The 15,360-nt window shown below is 38.9% G+C and overlaps 1 protein-coding gene across 11 annotated transcripts in view; it reads right to left on the bottom strand.

The window, feature by feature from the left end:
- LPIN1 (lipin 1) overlaps nucleotides 1-15,360 on the bottom strand; it is a 76,600-nt gene that overhangs the window by 27,781 nt on the left and 33,459 nt on the right. For 6 of the 11 annotated variants that reach the window (XM_038176802.2, XM_005010582.6, XM_013106873.5 and 3 more), the window contains 5 exons: nucleotides 9,277-9,477; nucleotides 7,847-7,942; nucleotides 6,284-6,618; nucleotides 5,784-5,903; nucleotides 4,539-4,646 (listed from right to left, as the gene is read on the bottom strand). In XM_038176802.2, coding sequence (XP_038032730.1) covers nucleotides 4,539-4,646; nucleotides 5,784-5,903; nucleotides 6,284-6,618; nucleotides 7,847-7,942; nucleotides 9,277-9,477 — 860 coding nt within the window. Of the gene's footprint in view, nucleotides 1-4,538; nucleotides 4,647-5,783; nucleotides 5,904-6,283; nucleotides 6,619-7,846; nucleotides 7,943-9,276; nucleotides 9,478-10,343; nucleotides 10,496-10,868; nucleotides 11,182-11,492; nucleotides 11,516-15,360 lie in introns of those variants that run through there. The other 5 variants (XM_038176799.2, XM_072036441.1, XM_038176800.2 and 2 more) reach the window with 4 other exon arrangements.

Here is a 15,360-nt window from a genome sequence, read left to right as displayed (position 1 = left end):
ACCACAATGCACTAAGCACTTTCCAAACTGACATCCACCAGCCCAAAGCATTGAGTATTTTGTATTTATTATCAGCCATATGACAGTGTGAAAGCATGGAGAAACATTCCAAACAGTTCAGGATCTTCTTAGACTGGCACTCAGAGGTCTCATCTGTCATTTTTTAGTGAATGCCATCACAGAGGTAGGCTTTGAGAAGCAGAAAGAGAGGCGCTGGATGTGAACATTTCGTGAAGATTTTTTTATTATTTTTTTTTTTGTGCAGAAGAATAGAATGTGAAATGGGGATAGCACCAGCAGCAGCAGATGAAGAGATGTTAGTATTGTTATAATGAAGTGCAGAAATGATTCATTCACATCAACAAGCCACTTTACCCTGACTAAATAATAAATTAGTCTAAGGAATCCAGTTGATTACTTCCTTTTACTGACTTGTTCAGTTCTATCTTCATACACATGTTTTTAGGGAAACCAGCAAGAGCAGTGCACAAAGAATGTGAGCCTTCCCAGTGCAAAAATATTTAACTGCTTGTTTTGCTGCCTACTGGAATATGAAGTATTTAATCATTTATTAGTAAATTATCAGTTTATAGCACATTTTTAATGGGATGAAGTCAATAACGTGATGTCAAGTTAGCTGTTAATAAATAATAATTCACTAGTTTCAAGGGCAAAATGAAAAATCCTAATTATTTATTCTGCCTTTCTGCGTAATGCAAGTCCTAGAATTTCTCCTGGAAACTCCTGAAGAAAGACCATTATTTTTGTTTGAGCCAAACATTTGTGGCTGTGTGAGCCAGACTTTGGTATACTAATACGATCTTGATTTATAAACTACAAGTTAAAAAACAATCCGCAACATTTCTGGATCAAAGGTCCAAAGCTGAGCTACCTTCACTGTTAAAAGGCTTTCTACGTTTAGTCTAAATTCTTCATGTTTGATTTATACCTTCTTTTAGATCAACTGAATAGCCCAACAAGTTTTGTTCTTTTAACATAAGGCAGTTTTGTAGAGCTTGCTCAGGCATTCATTCGTCATAGGAAAATAATTACTTTACACTAACATAAAGCAGCTTTTAGAAACCTGTGAATTTCACATCTGAATGTTAGCAACTAATTATCTACATTATTACTGTTTTTTAGCTTTGTTGCAGTAACATATACCTTGAATATGGGCAAACACAAAAACTCTTCAGCTACAAATAAGTAATTTATCTAACTAAACTGTTACGTTTGTAACAGGACCAAAAAAGATCTTCCACAGCGGTGCCCAAGAATTTCAAATATTTATTAGTCCTTAGGATATAACCTACCATTTGACAGACAAAAGAATTGATGCAATAAGTTGTAAAAGTTTTTTCTAGCTCTTAGGATTCAAGATACGCCTATTGAGATTAACACCTTTTACATATCCCACTGACAAATCTGTAGGATTTGCAATATCTTCCACGCATCTAGGGCCCACTGAAAGTTTTGAATACAGGAACCTGGGAAATTCAGAAAATCTCAGCCAGCAAAAATGCTTCTACTGCAACTTTAAGCCCCCAAAATCTAACTTTTGGGAAGTGTTGTCACCACACAAATTAATCTGTGCACTACATACATTTTAACCTTCAAAATGCCTACTGTTTACTTTGAAAAATCTCCAGTTTAGGCTGTGGAGTATATTCATCCCAAGTTCGCTTATCCAGCTGGATAACATGAGAGAATAGAGGCACTACTTCAGCCTGGGCTAGAAACTCTGTAGTTTGCAGTGAGAACACAGACCACAGAGTGGGGCAGGGAGGAACTCTGCCTTTTCCAGAGTTTTATCTGAAAATACAAATTTCCTTGTATGCAGAACTAAGTGGGGAAGAAGCTGGTGTTACTCAGCACCAAGAACCATGATATGTGTTCCCAGCCACACACACATAAGTGCCAGAAATAGTGTACATTAACACAGATAGAGCTCTGCTCTGCGATGGCTCCTGCTGCAAAAGGTTGCCTCATGATCCCAGCACCAGTCTAGGTTCTCGGTTCACAGAAGATACAGCTCAAGTGTAACCATGGTAAATCAGGAACGGGGTGAACATCTAACCCCACATCACCCTCTCTCCCAAAACAGCGTATACACCGGAGTACATGCTATCTACTGAACTTTCAACTCGAGCACAATTCACATTCTATAAATACTCTTCTACAATAAAATACAAGATTTGAGGAGTAGCAGCACGTTGGATCTTCAGAATTGTTTTCAGCTGATTCCTCCTTGGAGCTTACTGTACAAATACTAATGCAACCTCAGGGTAGACCATAATTATCACTGTAACAGCATCTTAATTTAAAAGGTCCAACATTAAATCAGACTGCAAACATGCATCCACTAGGCAAATGGGGTAAATTATGTTCGTGCTCGTATAAAAGGATACTAAAGCATTCTTTAGTATCTTTGTGTCTTCTGGAAGACAAGCTGGAATTTTGTATGCCACCCATTAGCATGGGGTTGGTGGCCTCCCACTGTGAGCTGTTCTACCATTACAGAGAAATAAATACCTTTGCTTTTCTTTCACATGCCATATTGTTGTTTAACACTCAATAGCTACTCTCTCCACCTAATACCCTTCTGGAACAGCAACAGTTTATACATGCAGATGGCAATTATGCCTACTACAGTCTTGCTTGTTTACTTCCTGTTTGTATAGTTCTGCTTCCATATGTGATGCCAGATGTCTCCTTTATCTGCTCCGGGACTATTTTAGCTGCTATTTCCCTCATACTATTGCCACCAAAGTAAAATCACACTGAAGACTAATAAAGCTCACAATCACATCCCTTCAATTTTCTTTGCTCCATTAGTTCAAATTAAATCTGGGATTAATGTGACACTTGCACTAGGTGTCGATAAAGCTGAATACCAAGTTGGTGCAGGAGTTGTAATCCAGTGATGGCAACCTATACTTCACGGGATCAAAGACTCAGAAGGGGTTTTCTTACATCACTGAGACATTTGTATCTCAGGCTGAACTACGCCTTGACTTTCATGCAATTCTTCTGTCGTTAAGTTAGGCACTGGCCCAGCTGAAATTCTCTCACCTTCCACAGATTGCTATAGATACTGCACATCAAACTACAGCCACCAGCCTTGTCAACGCTACATGAGGAAGAAGAGCAACCTCAGCTCAGTGTGACCTGAAGAAGAATCCTGCCTTGACTAAAGTCAAATAAACTGGGAAAGTTGTCAGAAGGAAAGAGGTTTACCTCATGTACATATCACAACAGTAGCTGAGAGCCTCTGAACTTCATTTGGGGTGGCCATCGCAGGGTTTCTTACTTCACAGAGGAAAACAGTTGCAGACACAGACAAGTTTCTACAGCACTTTTGCTGTATGTCTACACTGCAGGACTCCCAAGCAAAGTTCACAGAGCCAAACAGGAGACGTCACTGCTCCAGGCCTGCACTTGTGCGCCTGCCCTACCATCCCACTACAAACACTGAGGAGAACATTCTTGATTACCCCAGGGTCTCACCTCAGCTTGGTGCTGCTACATGGTCAGCCTAAAGAGAGCAGATCTACAAACTGGGAAACCCTCAAGATTATCAGTTTTGATACAGCACCTAGTATGGCATCAACGTTGAGATAAGTAATGAGCAATTTAGCTCAATTTATTACTCAAAGCTTCCTGAGCACTAAAGGAGAACTGTAGAGGTCATATTCAGACACATACTTTAGACAGCTTAACTTACTTGCTGTAACGTCTACACTGACTTAATGGAGAGAAAGGGCCTGGCTGCAGAACCTTGAGAGACCTTGAATTAAGAGATTATTAAAAATGTCCATACCCACTTTCAGCTCTGTAAGAGAGAGTCCACAGCCAAAGGAAGCCTACACTACAGTGAGGGCTTAACTGTGGATCTCCTTAACTTTAAGCAAGAATAAGCAACTTTAAGCAACCTGTTGCGCCATCTTTCCTCCCTAAAATATTCTCCTACTGCAATCCTTTCCCTCCCCAAAACAGGTATCAAGAGAAAAGAGGTTCTGTTTTGGTACTTGGCTCCTCCCATGACAAGGTTTGCTCTCCTTATTTTTCCCTTAATCTCTGAGGCCTTTGTTCAGCTTTTACTTTTACATCCTATGCAAAACCAAACTTCTCAGGAAAAACATGAGATAAAAATGACATTAAAATATACATTAACTGCAAAAAGACACATGTAAATATCAATCTTCAAAGGAATGCAAGTTTTCACTCTATGTTCTTTTTTTTTTTTTTTTTTTTATATCAACTTCAGTTTTAACCCTGGTTTGCTCTGTCCTGATTTTACATTAGCCACCCTCTTTCATCGTATGATTCATCAAGGCAACTTACCTTCCATCAGTGCCCACAAAGAAGTAAGCAGAGGACATAGTTTTCAATGTCACTTTTTCTAAAAGTGTCTGGGTTAGCAATAAGTGCAGTTATAAGTTCAGCAAAGTCCATGTGCAATTAATGTGTCAAGAGTTTATTAATGTGTTCAAAGGATTAAAAAGCAGCACAGAAAAGAGGGAGAACAACTGTTCTACCTGTCTGGAGGAGAAAAGTGAGAAGATTGATGAGGACAAGAGTTAGATAGGCCTCCATCTGCTGGAACAGTGAGAAGAGAGGATTGCCCTGCGCAATCTATAGGCTTACTGGACAGCACAACATGTTGGTAGGAAAAAAAACAGGGTGTCATTATTCACAAGTGCTAATTAACACAAGCTCTTTGTGTATTAGCTACATGAATGCGTGAATCTAGAGTTTTCAAAATCCAGAATATCGCAATTCAAAAACAAACAGAACATACAGTTCAAAGAGCCACAGAAGGGGCAGGGTATTGATACATGTTATCACCAGACTAACAAAGCTAATCTCATTAAGCTTTACAGAGAAAGCTTCTTCTAGAATGCAATTCAAAACACCTAAATTAAGCCATTGCTCTGAAATCATCTGCTTGCTCTCATTTCTTCCATTCCTCACCCACAGAGGCAGTGTATTAAGATAAGACTAACAATAAAGTCTTATAAATACCTCCCCACTCCAACAGTCTCCATGAAGATGGAGGGCACGTGTACACAGCCACATAAACAGACACACTTTATTTAGACTATAATGCAATGTAACTGAAATCAAGTGAAGAACTATCCATTTTTCACAGTGTTCCATAGACACAAGAAAGGAGATCCAAACTGATCTGCTTTGACATTAGATGATCTTTACGGTCCCTTCCAACCCAAAGGTATACACATGCACACAAACATACAGGAAAAAGTAAGCAAGTTACTGTATGTGTTCTTTCACATAATAAATATTTTCTATCTACCATTGCAATTCATTAGATTAGCTTTAAAAATGGACACAAGAAGCTCATACTCATGGTCACTAAAAAGCAGTATTTTTATACATCGGCTCTGATTTTGCAAGGAGTATACACAAAGTACCGAATATTTATGTCTGCACTCACTGAAGTCCTTAAAAGGTACGTGCTTCAGGCAAAGATTCAGCGTTCATAAAATGATCATCCTCTCTATAAAGTATTTATATGCAAGCAGTGTAATCAACAGATATAAATATTGTTTACAATTTCTGGACCAGCACTTGTATTTGGTACCAGCATTTGTTGAATCAACGACAGAGTTAATTTGAAGTTATTGTACACTGATTTCATCTAGCAGCTGACAGTGACCATGGTTGGCAACAATTTTTTGTAAGACTTCATACAGCAGTAGCATAAAAGAAATTAATGGAAAGAGGACAGTAATCTAGAACTACACTATCACAAAAATTACCTTTGAAGAGGAGACCATTCTCCATCTGAATGAGGATAAGATGAAGACTGAGAATATGTAGAAACTACAGGAGCCGTTATGTCAGATACTTCATCAACAAACACATCCGGAACAGGGATCCTAGGTACAGGGAAAGGTACATGACATTTAAAAACATACTTGATTACTCAACTGATACATACTCCAGATAACAGGGGAAAAAAATAGTGCAGAGAAGAATTAGTCTAACGTGAACTAAAAAGAGATAAAGAGATAAATGTTATCTGATTCACACCTTCTAGTGCACAGCGTGATTGAACATTGTTTTTGTTTTCAGTGTTATTTTCATTATTTTTGTTAGTGACATTCCTGATGGCTTTCTAGCCTAAAGCTTTTTCTTAGAAAAACATGTTCATCAGCCATGTGTACTGACATATACAGAAATTACTGTCAGAAGGTACAGAATGGAACATAAACCTAACATTACGTTTCTATTATATATCTCAATTCTGCTCTAATACCTTGAATTGTCCAATGGTTCCTTTTCTTCCTCAGAGCTAATCTCTATAGGAAACATGTCTTCATCTTCTGACGTGTCTCCATTGTCTTCTCTTTTTAAACTGTCTATTTTATGAGTAGATTTCCTCCTCTTTTTCCTCCTTTTTTTCACAGAGCTACAAACTGGAGATGTTTCAGTACCAGTCTGGGATCCATGAGCTTGGGGCGATACTTGTGAGGATGCACTGTTGTCCAGGTTTCTTATCCTGTCAATGGAGTTCCTCTTCAGCTGAGCTTCCATTAAAGCAGTTCCCTCAGATATAATAGGGGATGTAGAGAGATGGTAAGGAATTACCTCCTGAGAAAGCAAAAATCCAAAGCATGTAACGTATTAGTTCCTCTGCTAGACATAAATCTAGTCTCAAATTCTATGCACAATCACTGAAAGTCATTTACTCTTCAGAAAAGTAACTAAGATTTAGCATCTGGATGCTCAGCATGATCCCGTAGCACATGGCAACTGTTCCATAGATGCATCTCCCTAAACAAGCCAGGAACAATACTCTTAACAAAGAGGATCTAACATTAGCCAGTTAATGGCATGAGTCTCTATTCACCTGATGCCAGATGCAGAGCAGAAACAAAATCCTACTTTTTAACGTGAACAGTTTGTAAAATCCAATTTTCCTTCACAACTCAAAGATACTAGTCAAGGTCGGTCAACAGTTTATAACTAGGTCACATGAACAGTCTCATATGCACACATATGTACATATGTTCTCATATGTACACAACTCTAGACACAAATGAAAGCATTTCTAGCCATTTTCAGTCACCAAGTAACTGTTAGCACATAGAAGACTTTATAAAGATATAAAGATATAAAGATGAAAACACCTCATGGGCAGAAATCCCACCTGTAACTAGTAGTGTACCCAGTAGAAAAATTTGAACATTCATCCCACCTTTAAGGGGCTTTTTCTATGTTAGATTACATTACATGTGAACTACTCAAAACTAGAATGACCATAACTTACAAAGACTAGTACTTAATCACACAGCTTGACAGTAGCATTCTCCTTTAAATATAATTCCACATGAATAGTAGTTGTAAGACCACATCTTTGGTGAATACCAGAATTACTAGAATTACTCTGTGCACAGAAGTTTAAAAGGCATGTGCACATTATACTGGCAGTCTGTTGAGTATATGCGTTCAAAGCAAGTATTTCTACAAAAACAGATCCATGGGAATATCATCCTCTGTTGCACATATATTTGGACCGTATGAACTGTGCACAAGTTATTGTGTTCATACACAGACATGCATATAAACTCAGATATTTTTAGCTATGTGACTACATTCTTCAGATTGTTCCAACCTCAGCAATTCAAAAAATAAATAAATAAATAAATATTTATCTATAAAAGCTGTATGGTATTGAATTTCCATAGCAGAAAAATGTCCAGAAACTTTCAAAATTATAGAATGGATAAAGATATGTTCTTCAACAAAATTCCTAAAATCAAAACTGATCTTGATAAGTAAGCATTGAATTTTAACAAACTAAAATTGTGACTCTTACCTTATCGTTATCCATCTCCTGAACAAAAAAGGCCTCTCCATTGTCTCCTAGTTTCATGTGTAAATCTACAGCCTCTCCATTAATTTCTATGTCAACCTGGAAGAAAATAACATTTTGTTTAACTGAAAATAAAGTTATTTTTGGTATACAGTTTCTGTTCGGCTATCCTACTATTGTCACAGGACAAATGCTTCTCAGAGAAGCATAGGAAACCTTGTAATAAACAAAAACTCCTGTTTCTCTCCCCACTCCTTAACAAGGCCATCAATTGTCAGTATGTTGTCCTAATTTGTTGAGCTTACCAGTGTCTTGCTCCTCTACTCAGGAAGGTATATATCCATTACATAAAGTCCTGAATCTTTCTAAATGTAATTCTGTATGTTTCATTCATCACATAAATCTTTTCTCCTTTTTAATTCATAGCCTAATTTTGCATCATTCAAAAAGTACTTCCACTTGGAAATTCTTAATATCCTGCCTTTCAAATTCATTAGACAGACACTATGAGAAGCACAAATAAAAACTGATTTATATTCTCTACGCAATTCACATATTGATTTTTTTTCCACATGTTTACCTCAATGCTGTACAGCCCCAGCCATTTCCATTTCTTCCCAGGAGGATCTCTCTCTTTGCCTATAATTATTTTTGCCACAAAATCAATTTTCACAGTATTCTGGGGGGCACTTGGACAACCCTACATTATTGTTATATTTCAGGACACAGAATATTCTTGCCATAGTAACAATTTTAATTTTTATCCATCCTAAATATTTGTATTCCTTTCTGATTCATGTAAAAATTGAACAACGTGCATGGTGACATTTGAATCTTTCTGCTGAACAATTATAGCTACCATTAGAACTCAGACTATACGTAGTTACACAATATTTCCTAAAATAATCTGCCATGCTTTAGTCACTGGCAACTTCTCATCTGATATCATGTTGCCAGGTCATTCAGCTTGATTATATTTATCTAAAGTCCTCACAGCTTTTTCTAGCTTCAACTGACTTTAACATTCTGTTATCTGAAAGTATTACTTCAATATCAATTCCCTTTTTGTAACTATCAATACACGTGTAAAACAAAGGGGTCTTAATACCTAGTCAATAATGAAATTGGGTACATGCCCAAATTAGCACAATCAAAATTTTGCTCTGCTGAAAATAAATACTATAAATGCCTTTTTTTTTTATATATTATTATTATTACAAATGTTTTTTGTCTATTATGTCTTACATTGTCTATGACATCTTATAAATTACACTTCGAAATGCAACAAGCATTTTAATCAAAGCTTGCCTCAATTTGAGCGTATTGTAAAGACTGTCTGAAGAAAACCGTGACTTACACAAAATGTTCAGTAACTTTCGTGCCATTCTAGTCAACACACAGACAGAACATATCAATGGTGTGAATTTTCTTACCACTTTCTCCCTAGAACGTAGAACTCCCATTTTCCCAAAGCGTACATGGAAAGGGGAACACTGAAGATTTCCATCCGGCTGACGTACAACGATTATATCTATACATCCTGACAACGTGGCTGGGTTTAGTCCCTTATAGAGCTCCTTCACAGTTACAAACACTTGCCCTGCTAACTGTCCGACGTAATTCATGGTTTGGACCTGAAAAACAAAAGATAAAACAAACAAGGTTTTGTTTCCTGCTTTATATTTTAGAGACACTTGAGACCAAGATATTTCAGATCCCAGCAATGAGATTTTCTTTTGTTTCACAAAGTAATAACTGCACATAAAATTAGGATTTCCCACCTGATTTATTTTCAGCTGACATGCGTAGAAAGCTATTGAAAGGCAAAGGTAAAAAGGGACCTTTTAACTCAGAGAATTATACAGCTTTCAAAAGTTCATAAAATTAGTTGCATTCAAAACCGCTGTCAGACTTCTAGACTCTGCAACTCATAAAAGTTTCTAATTATCTCTGAAGAGAAAAGCATTACTTCCAAAATAACATCTCCTCCTATCAATTATTGTGCTCTCAGAATGGATATGCTTTTCTTGCGTATTTCTACAGGCTTTTAAGGGCAGGGCAAGTGAATGGTTTCTAATTTTCCACTACATTACAGGCAAAGACTATTCTCCCATATTACAGGATTTCTCCTGTTAAAAGATTATCATAAATCAGACACAAAATGGATACATGTTAAGGTTTGACAGGCAACCTTCACTCCAGAACTGCCAAACAGTAGAGTGCCATCTAATGCAACGTTATCATTCTTTTAAAACAGCTTTTTGGTATCAGTAGGTTTATTAAAAATTAGGCATGTGCTGATGGATGAAATGATTGGCTGGCTGGCTTTATTTCCCCTGCTCATGGATTTGTTTAGCATAGTTTCCCGCTTCTGCTCTGTTAATGCACATCCTGTTTATGCTCCATTAATACACACAGTCCCCTACACAAGACAGGCACATACTTAGGCACTCAAAAATTCAAAAAGTCTCTCAGAATATGAATGAATTTGAGCAGATACCCTCCAGAACACTGGGGACTTTTAATGTCTTCTATTATCTCCCTTATTTTTCTAACACCTCTTGCAGATTATGAGCTACTGCTTTCAGGGAAGTCCTTATGCACTCGGTATAACGCATATGCTTCACATCCAAGTTCTCTGCTGAGCTGCACATCACCTGGAAGTCAAAAAAAAAAAAAAAGAGACACTCGCAGGGCAGGCAATGGTAAAACTCCTGCTGATGGGCATGAGAACAGAGCTGAGCTCAGAGCCTGAGACAGTCCCTGCACTGAGTTCATGGCATGGGTTAAGCAGCAGCATCTGCAGCAACACAAGCTCTCTTTCAGCTCTGTTCCCTCAGAAACAACAAAAAGATGCAACTGTGAAATGCTGCAAAAATAGCTCCAATTTTTAACAGGGATTTATATTTAGAAACAAACAAACAAAAATAATACAATGAAGGTACTACCATGAAAAATTGAAAAGTTAGGAATTTGGATAATTAACCTGGTCCTTTCATGCATAACTGTTCTAATTAATGATCACCTGTTTTGTTTTCTTCTTTTTCCAGCAGCCCCTCCACATCAGTTGAACCAAAGCTTTGTTTTCTTCTGTGTTTCTATGGCAATACATAAGCACTAGGACACAAACCATGTTCTGATGGGAGAATTATTTATGTTCCTTTGGGTTTTAGGTAGTCGTCACTACACTGCTGCTGAAAGTGATGATGCTCTCCCTATTTGACAGTTGGGAAATGGAATCTCAAAAAGATTAAGATTAAGATTAAAACTAGGCACTAACTTTGGAAACTGAACTGACTTTTTCAAAGTATTTAGCATTACACAAGCTGCTAACTGCTGAAAGATAGATCCCTAAATTCTGCTTGGTGAAGCGTTTTCTCATGGCCCATCCTCAGGCATCTAGAAAGTGCCACCTACTGAAAAGTCAGCATGGGAAAACTTCATGGCAGGAAGAGTCGTCATGTTCAGGTCTCCAGCGTTCAACTAGCAGTAGCACTGCTAGGCTCCTACAATTCATATGTTAGTAACATACTTTCCTGAATGCAAATCTAGCAGTGAGCTGTTTCCCAGAGAACCTTAACCATGACACACCCTATGCTGTGTCACAGACTCACAGAACAACAGGTCGGAAGGGACTTGGGGAGGTCACCTGCTCCAAAAGGGTGCTCAAAGGAGGGTCAGCATACACCAGCTTGCCCAGGACTTTGGCCTCGTTGGGTTCTCAGTGTCTTCAGGGTGGACATTTCATATCTTCTCCAGGCACTTGTTCGCATGTCTGATTGTCCTCACAGTGACAATTTTCTCCCTAATATCAGAATTTCCCAAGTTGCAACTTGTGTCTATTGCCTCTTGTCCTGTATCTGTGCACCTCGAAGAAGATGCTGGCTCTGTTTCCTCAGTACCTCCCAACAGGTACCTGAGTACCCTGAAGACAAGCAAAACTAGCTCTCCCTGCCTCTCTGTATAAGTCAGGAGCTCCAGCCCCCTAATTATTTTGGTAGCCCTCATCTCAGCTCTTTAAAAAGCAGGTACCACACGCACAGACCTAAGTTCAGAAGAGCCTCCAGAGTACCAGATGTAAGCGAATTTTTTAAATCATCTTTGCTTTGGAAAAATACTTCAGTTTCTATAGGTCATTTTTCTAACCTAAAGCACAATAAGAAACAGACTTCTTACTGGGCTAACATTAAACTTAAAGATGGCTACATTTAGACTCAAAATTACACAGTGTAGGTCAGGCCAGTTAATGCTTGGTCTGCACACACAACAAAATTTCTAGGTGCAGCACGGCCACAACTTCCTTTTTCCTGGTGGGAAAGGACCTGCTGGGACACCACATACACCCCACTTTTCAGGAGGGTTATAGATACACACACAAAAAAAAAAAAAAAAAAAAAGTCTCACGGTTCATCCCAACAAGTCACACCAGCAGGTCTCCTGATCTCTTAAGCAGAAACTTCTGCAACTATTCTTGCTCATGACAAATCTTAGCCACAGTGCCTGCCCTGTCTCAGGACACAGAGATTATTTTTATACCTGTGAATTCAAAGTTCGACGCTACCCTCTGAGGCCCGCTGGCACAGCACTGCCTCCTCACAGGGGAAGTCCTTAAAAAGTGCCACGTCCAAAGGGCCAGCCGGTGGCGGACACTCCTGTCAGGCCCAACCTGGCCTGTGCACTAAAATCACCACAGGATTAAAACAGACTTGCAGTTAAATCACATAAACCCTGTTTCCTGAGGAAAACACACAGAAATTGTTTTATATTTCTAGTGTAGGGAACAAAAGATGCTGGATTTTTAATGGGGGATAGGTCAGAAGCGGGACTGTGAGGGACGTACTGTGAGGCCCTTTGGCCTAACTTTTACACAAGCCAACCAAAGCTGGGATTGTTTGGAGTCTGGAGTTTTCAAGTTTATCCTCCGAACCTAAAGTCAGCCCATACTATGTCAGTACTCCAGGAAACCAGCATTCCTCAAACCCCGGCGAGACTGTGTGTGGTTTTGGAGCACCATTTCACTCCGGCTGCTCCAAGAAGTCTTTCACTTTGCTAACCAGGCAGCAGCAACTCCAGCAGTAAACACGGGTTTACGTCATGGCTTTAACCCCCACTGCCTGCTTCTTAATTAGACTGAATTTAGCAAAACTTGGTTCTCGTACCATCGAGGCAAGCTAGTGGACAAAGCATAAAATATTTTCCTGTGTTGTGAAAATTCAGAATCTTTCTGATCTAAGCGTACAGCAAGAGAGAGCAGTCTGTACAGCTTCTGTCACGATTATCAAATGCCCAGAGTCTCCTGGTTTTTGCCAGGAGACTCTCCACAGCCCCACATTATGCATCTATTATGAAATTAGAAGTACTTTCTAGTGTCATTTTTTATGTCAAATTAACTACCATCCCCTGCCAGGAGGCTCAGGAAATTTCCAACCCTTTTGAACATTAAAGACAGCAGTCATTTTTCAGATTTGATCATCTTGTGGAAAAATAAGCAAAAGATAAATAGCAAGGTGTAACTTATTACTTTACAAATTTATTAACTTAGCAAAGACTGACCTAACAAAGTTAATTCTTCAAGTCCCAGCTCTACTGGATGCCACATTTAGTTCAAATGCACCACCATCTAGATCATCTGCTTCTTCCGTACAGGTAACCCCAGACTGCCAAAATTCCACTGGAAAAGCTGGAAATTATACCCTTCCTGGCCTATTTTTTTTCCAGCCCAGCTCTTCCCCATACCATTTCAACTTTCTTTGCTTTATTTTATACCATAGGATGCTGAAAGTTATTGGAATCAAAGATACCTTTTGCAAGAGCCAGTGTTTCCTCAGGTGCCACAACACAATGATCTCCAAAACACATCTGAATTATTTTGGGATACGGGTGCTATTCGACATGCTCCAAAGCCAGACAGCTTTTGAAGAAATGTGATTTAGGTAGCATGCCAAAAGGATAACTAAAAACTCGAACACACTTCCTCTGGAGCATGTGAAAACTCCAGTACAGAAAATTTTGAAAGCAGGACAGACAAACCTCTGCTGGGACTGGTTCAGAAAGAGGCAACCCTCATCTTTGGGACAGAGATTGTCACTGTGCCCATGTTCAAACAGCATCACACGACAGATACAACCATTACCATGTGATCAACAATGAATCGATTTAAACTACAAAACCTGCTTTTGGTACATTTTTGGCACAACAGCAGTTCTCAGGCACACAGGCCTAGCAGTTAGTCCATCAGCAGTAGCAGTAGCTAAGGTGCACTGGAGACCACTCCCAAGACCAGCTGAGAGTCGCCTTCTTTTAAAGGTTAAGAGAGCTTTCTAGAATAGATGTGAACAGTGTGTGCTTGCTGGTCCAGCCGCCAAGAACAGCCCTTGGCACTGTTTCAATCATTAGCATGGAGGTAACGTTTAGGTCCCTTCCAACCCTTTTGCCAGGGCTCTGCAGTCCAGACTGTGCACTGGTTTTGCAGGACATGAGAGGAACATTTGCAGCTATGGTAAACGTAACACAAACCAAATGGGTTTTATGTTACAAAACTCAAGGAAAAACACCAGATACGGACATATCTTTTGGTTATGCTTTTAATACTTTAGGTAATGATGAGACCCTGGTCCACAACTGAGGTACAAAACAAATTGACTTTTGCTGAGAACTTTTCCTTACAACTTGCAAAATGGTAAAAGGGAGCCAAAACTAACAAGCCAGTGTTCGGTTAAAATAAATCACTGCAGCTCTGCCTCTGACGCCGGAACGATGACAGCTTTACAAGCCTGGTCCATCTGGTCCCCTGGTCTGCCCTTGGTTTCTGTTTTGAAGATGGAAAGCTTGAGAGAGACTGGACTGCACTTGGGGATCAGACTTTGGCCCCTTTTGGTGAATTATTACACTCGCAAAGTAACTGGCAACATTTAAGAGACTCCTAGGTAAGTGCTTACTGCTACTGTTTTATCATGCACTAAACATTTCTTTCCTTGACTCCGAAGCAACTCAGCCTGTTCGCAGTATTGAACACCAACTCCCTCTACAGCAGTTGATGGAATTCTTCTACTGCTGTATTCTTTACTGTGACAAACCCTATCAGAGCTTACATTCGAAAAAGATTTATGATAAAAACATAAGAAAGAGAAGGAAATATTTTAGATGAAGATTCCGTACAGGGATTTATTTTTTTTTTCAAAATTAAGATAAACCCTTCATGTCTATATAGAAAGCACAGTAACAATGACTTCTTAACTACAAAAGGTCACAAAATCCAACACTACTTTTTTAAAAGAGGTATTTCTGTTCATTAGTGAATGGTCAGCATCTTGTGAAATCACCAACGCTGTGTGACTATCACAGTAAAACCTTCTAAATTTTTAACACATTTCTGGGTGGAAACGGAAAATCATTAGTAACTTTTGAAAGCCTTCTTTCTCTACTACCTTCTACATCCAACATCAATCCAACCCATGTTCACTGCCATGAATCTCAATCCCACTTTTTTGAATAAATTCCCTGGCAGAACCCAAAAG

Source organism: Anas platyrhynchos, chromosome 3 (assembly GCF_047663525.1).
Source record: "Anas platyrhynchos isolate ZD024472 breed Pekin duck chromosome 3, IASCAAS_PekinDuck_T2T, whole genome shotgun sequence".
NCBI classification, from domain to species: domain Eukaryota; kingdom Metazoa; phylum Chordata; class Aves; order Anseriformes; family Anatidae; genus Anas; species Anas platyrhynchos.
Note: the sequence above shows the minus strand (reverse complement) of the source record. Positions and strands in the feature narration are given on the sequence as shown.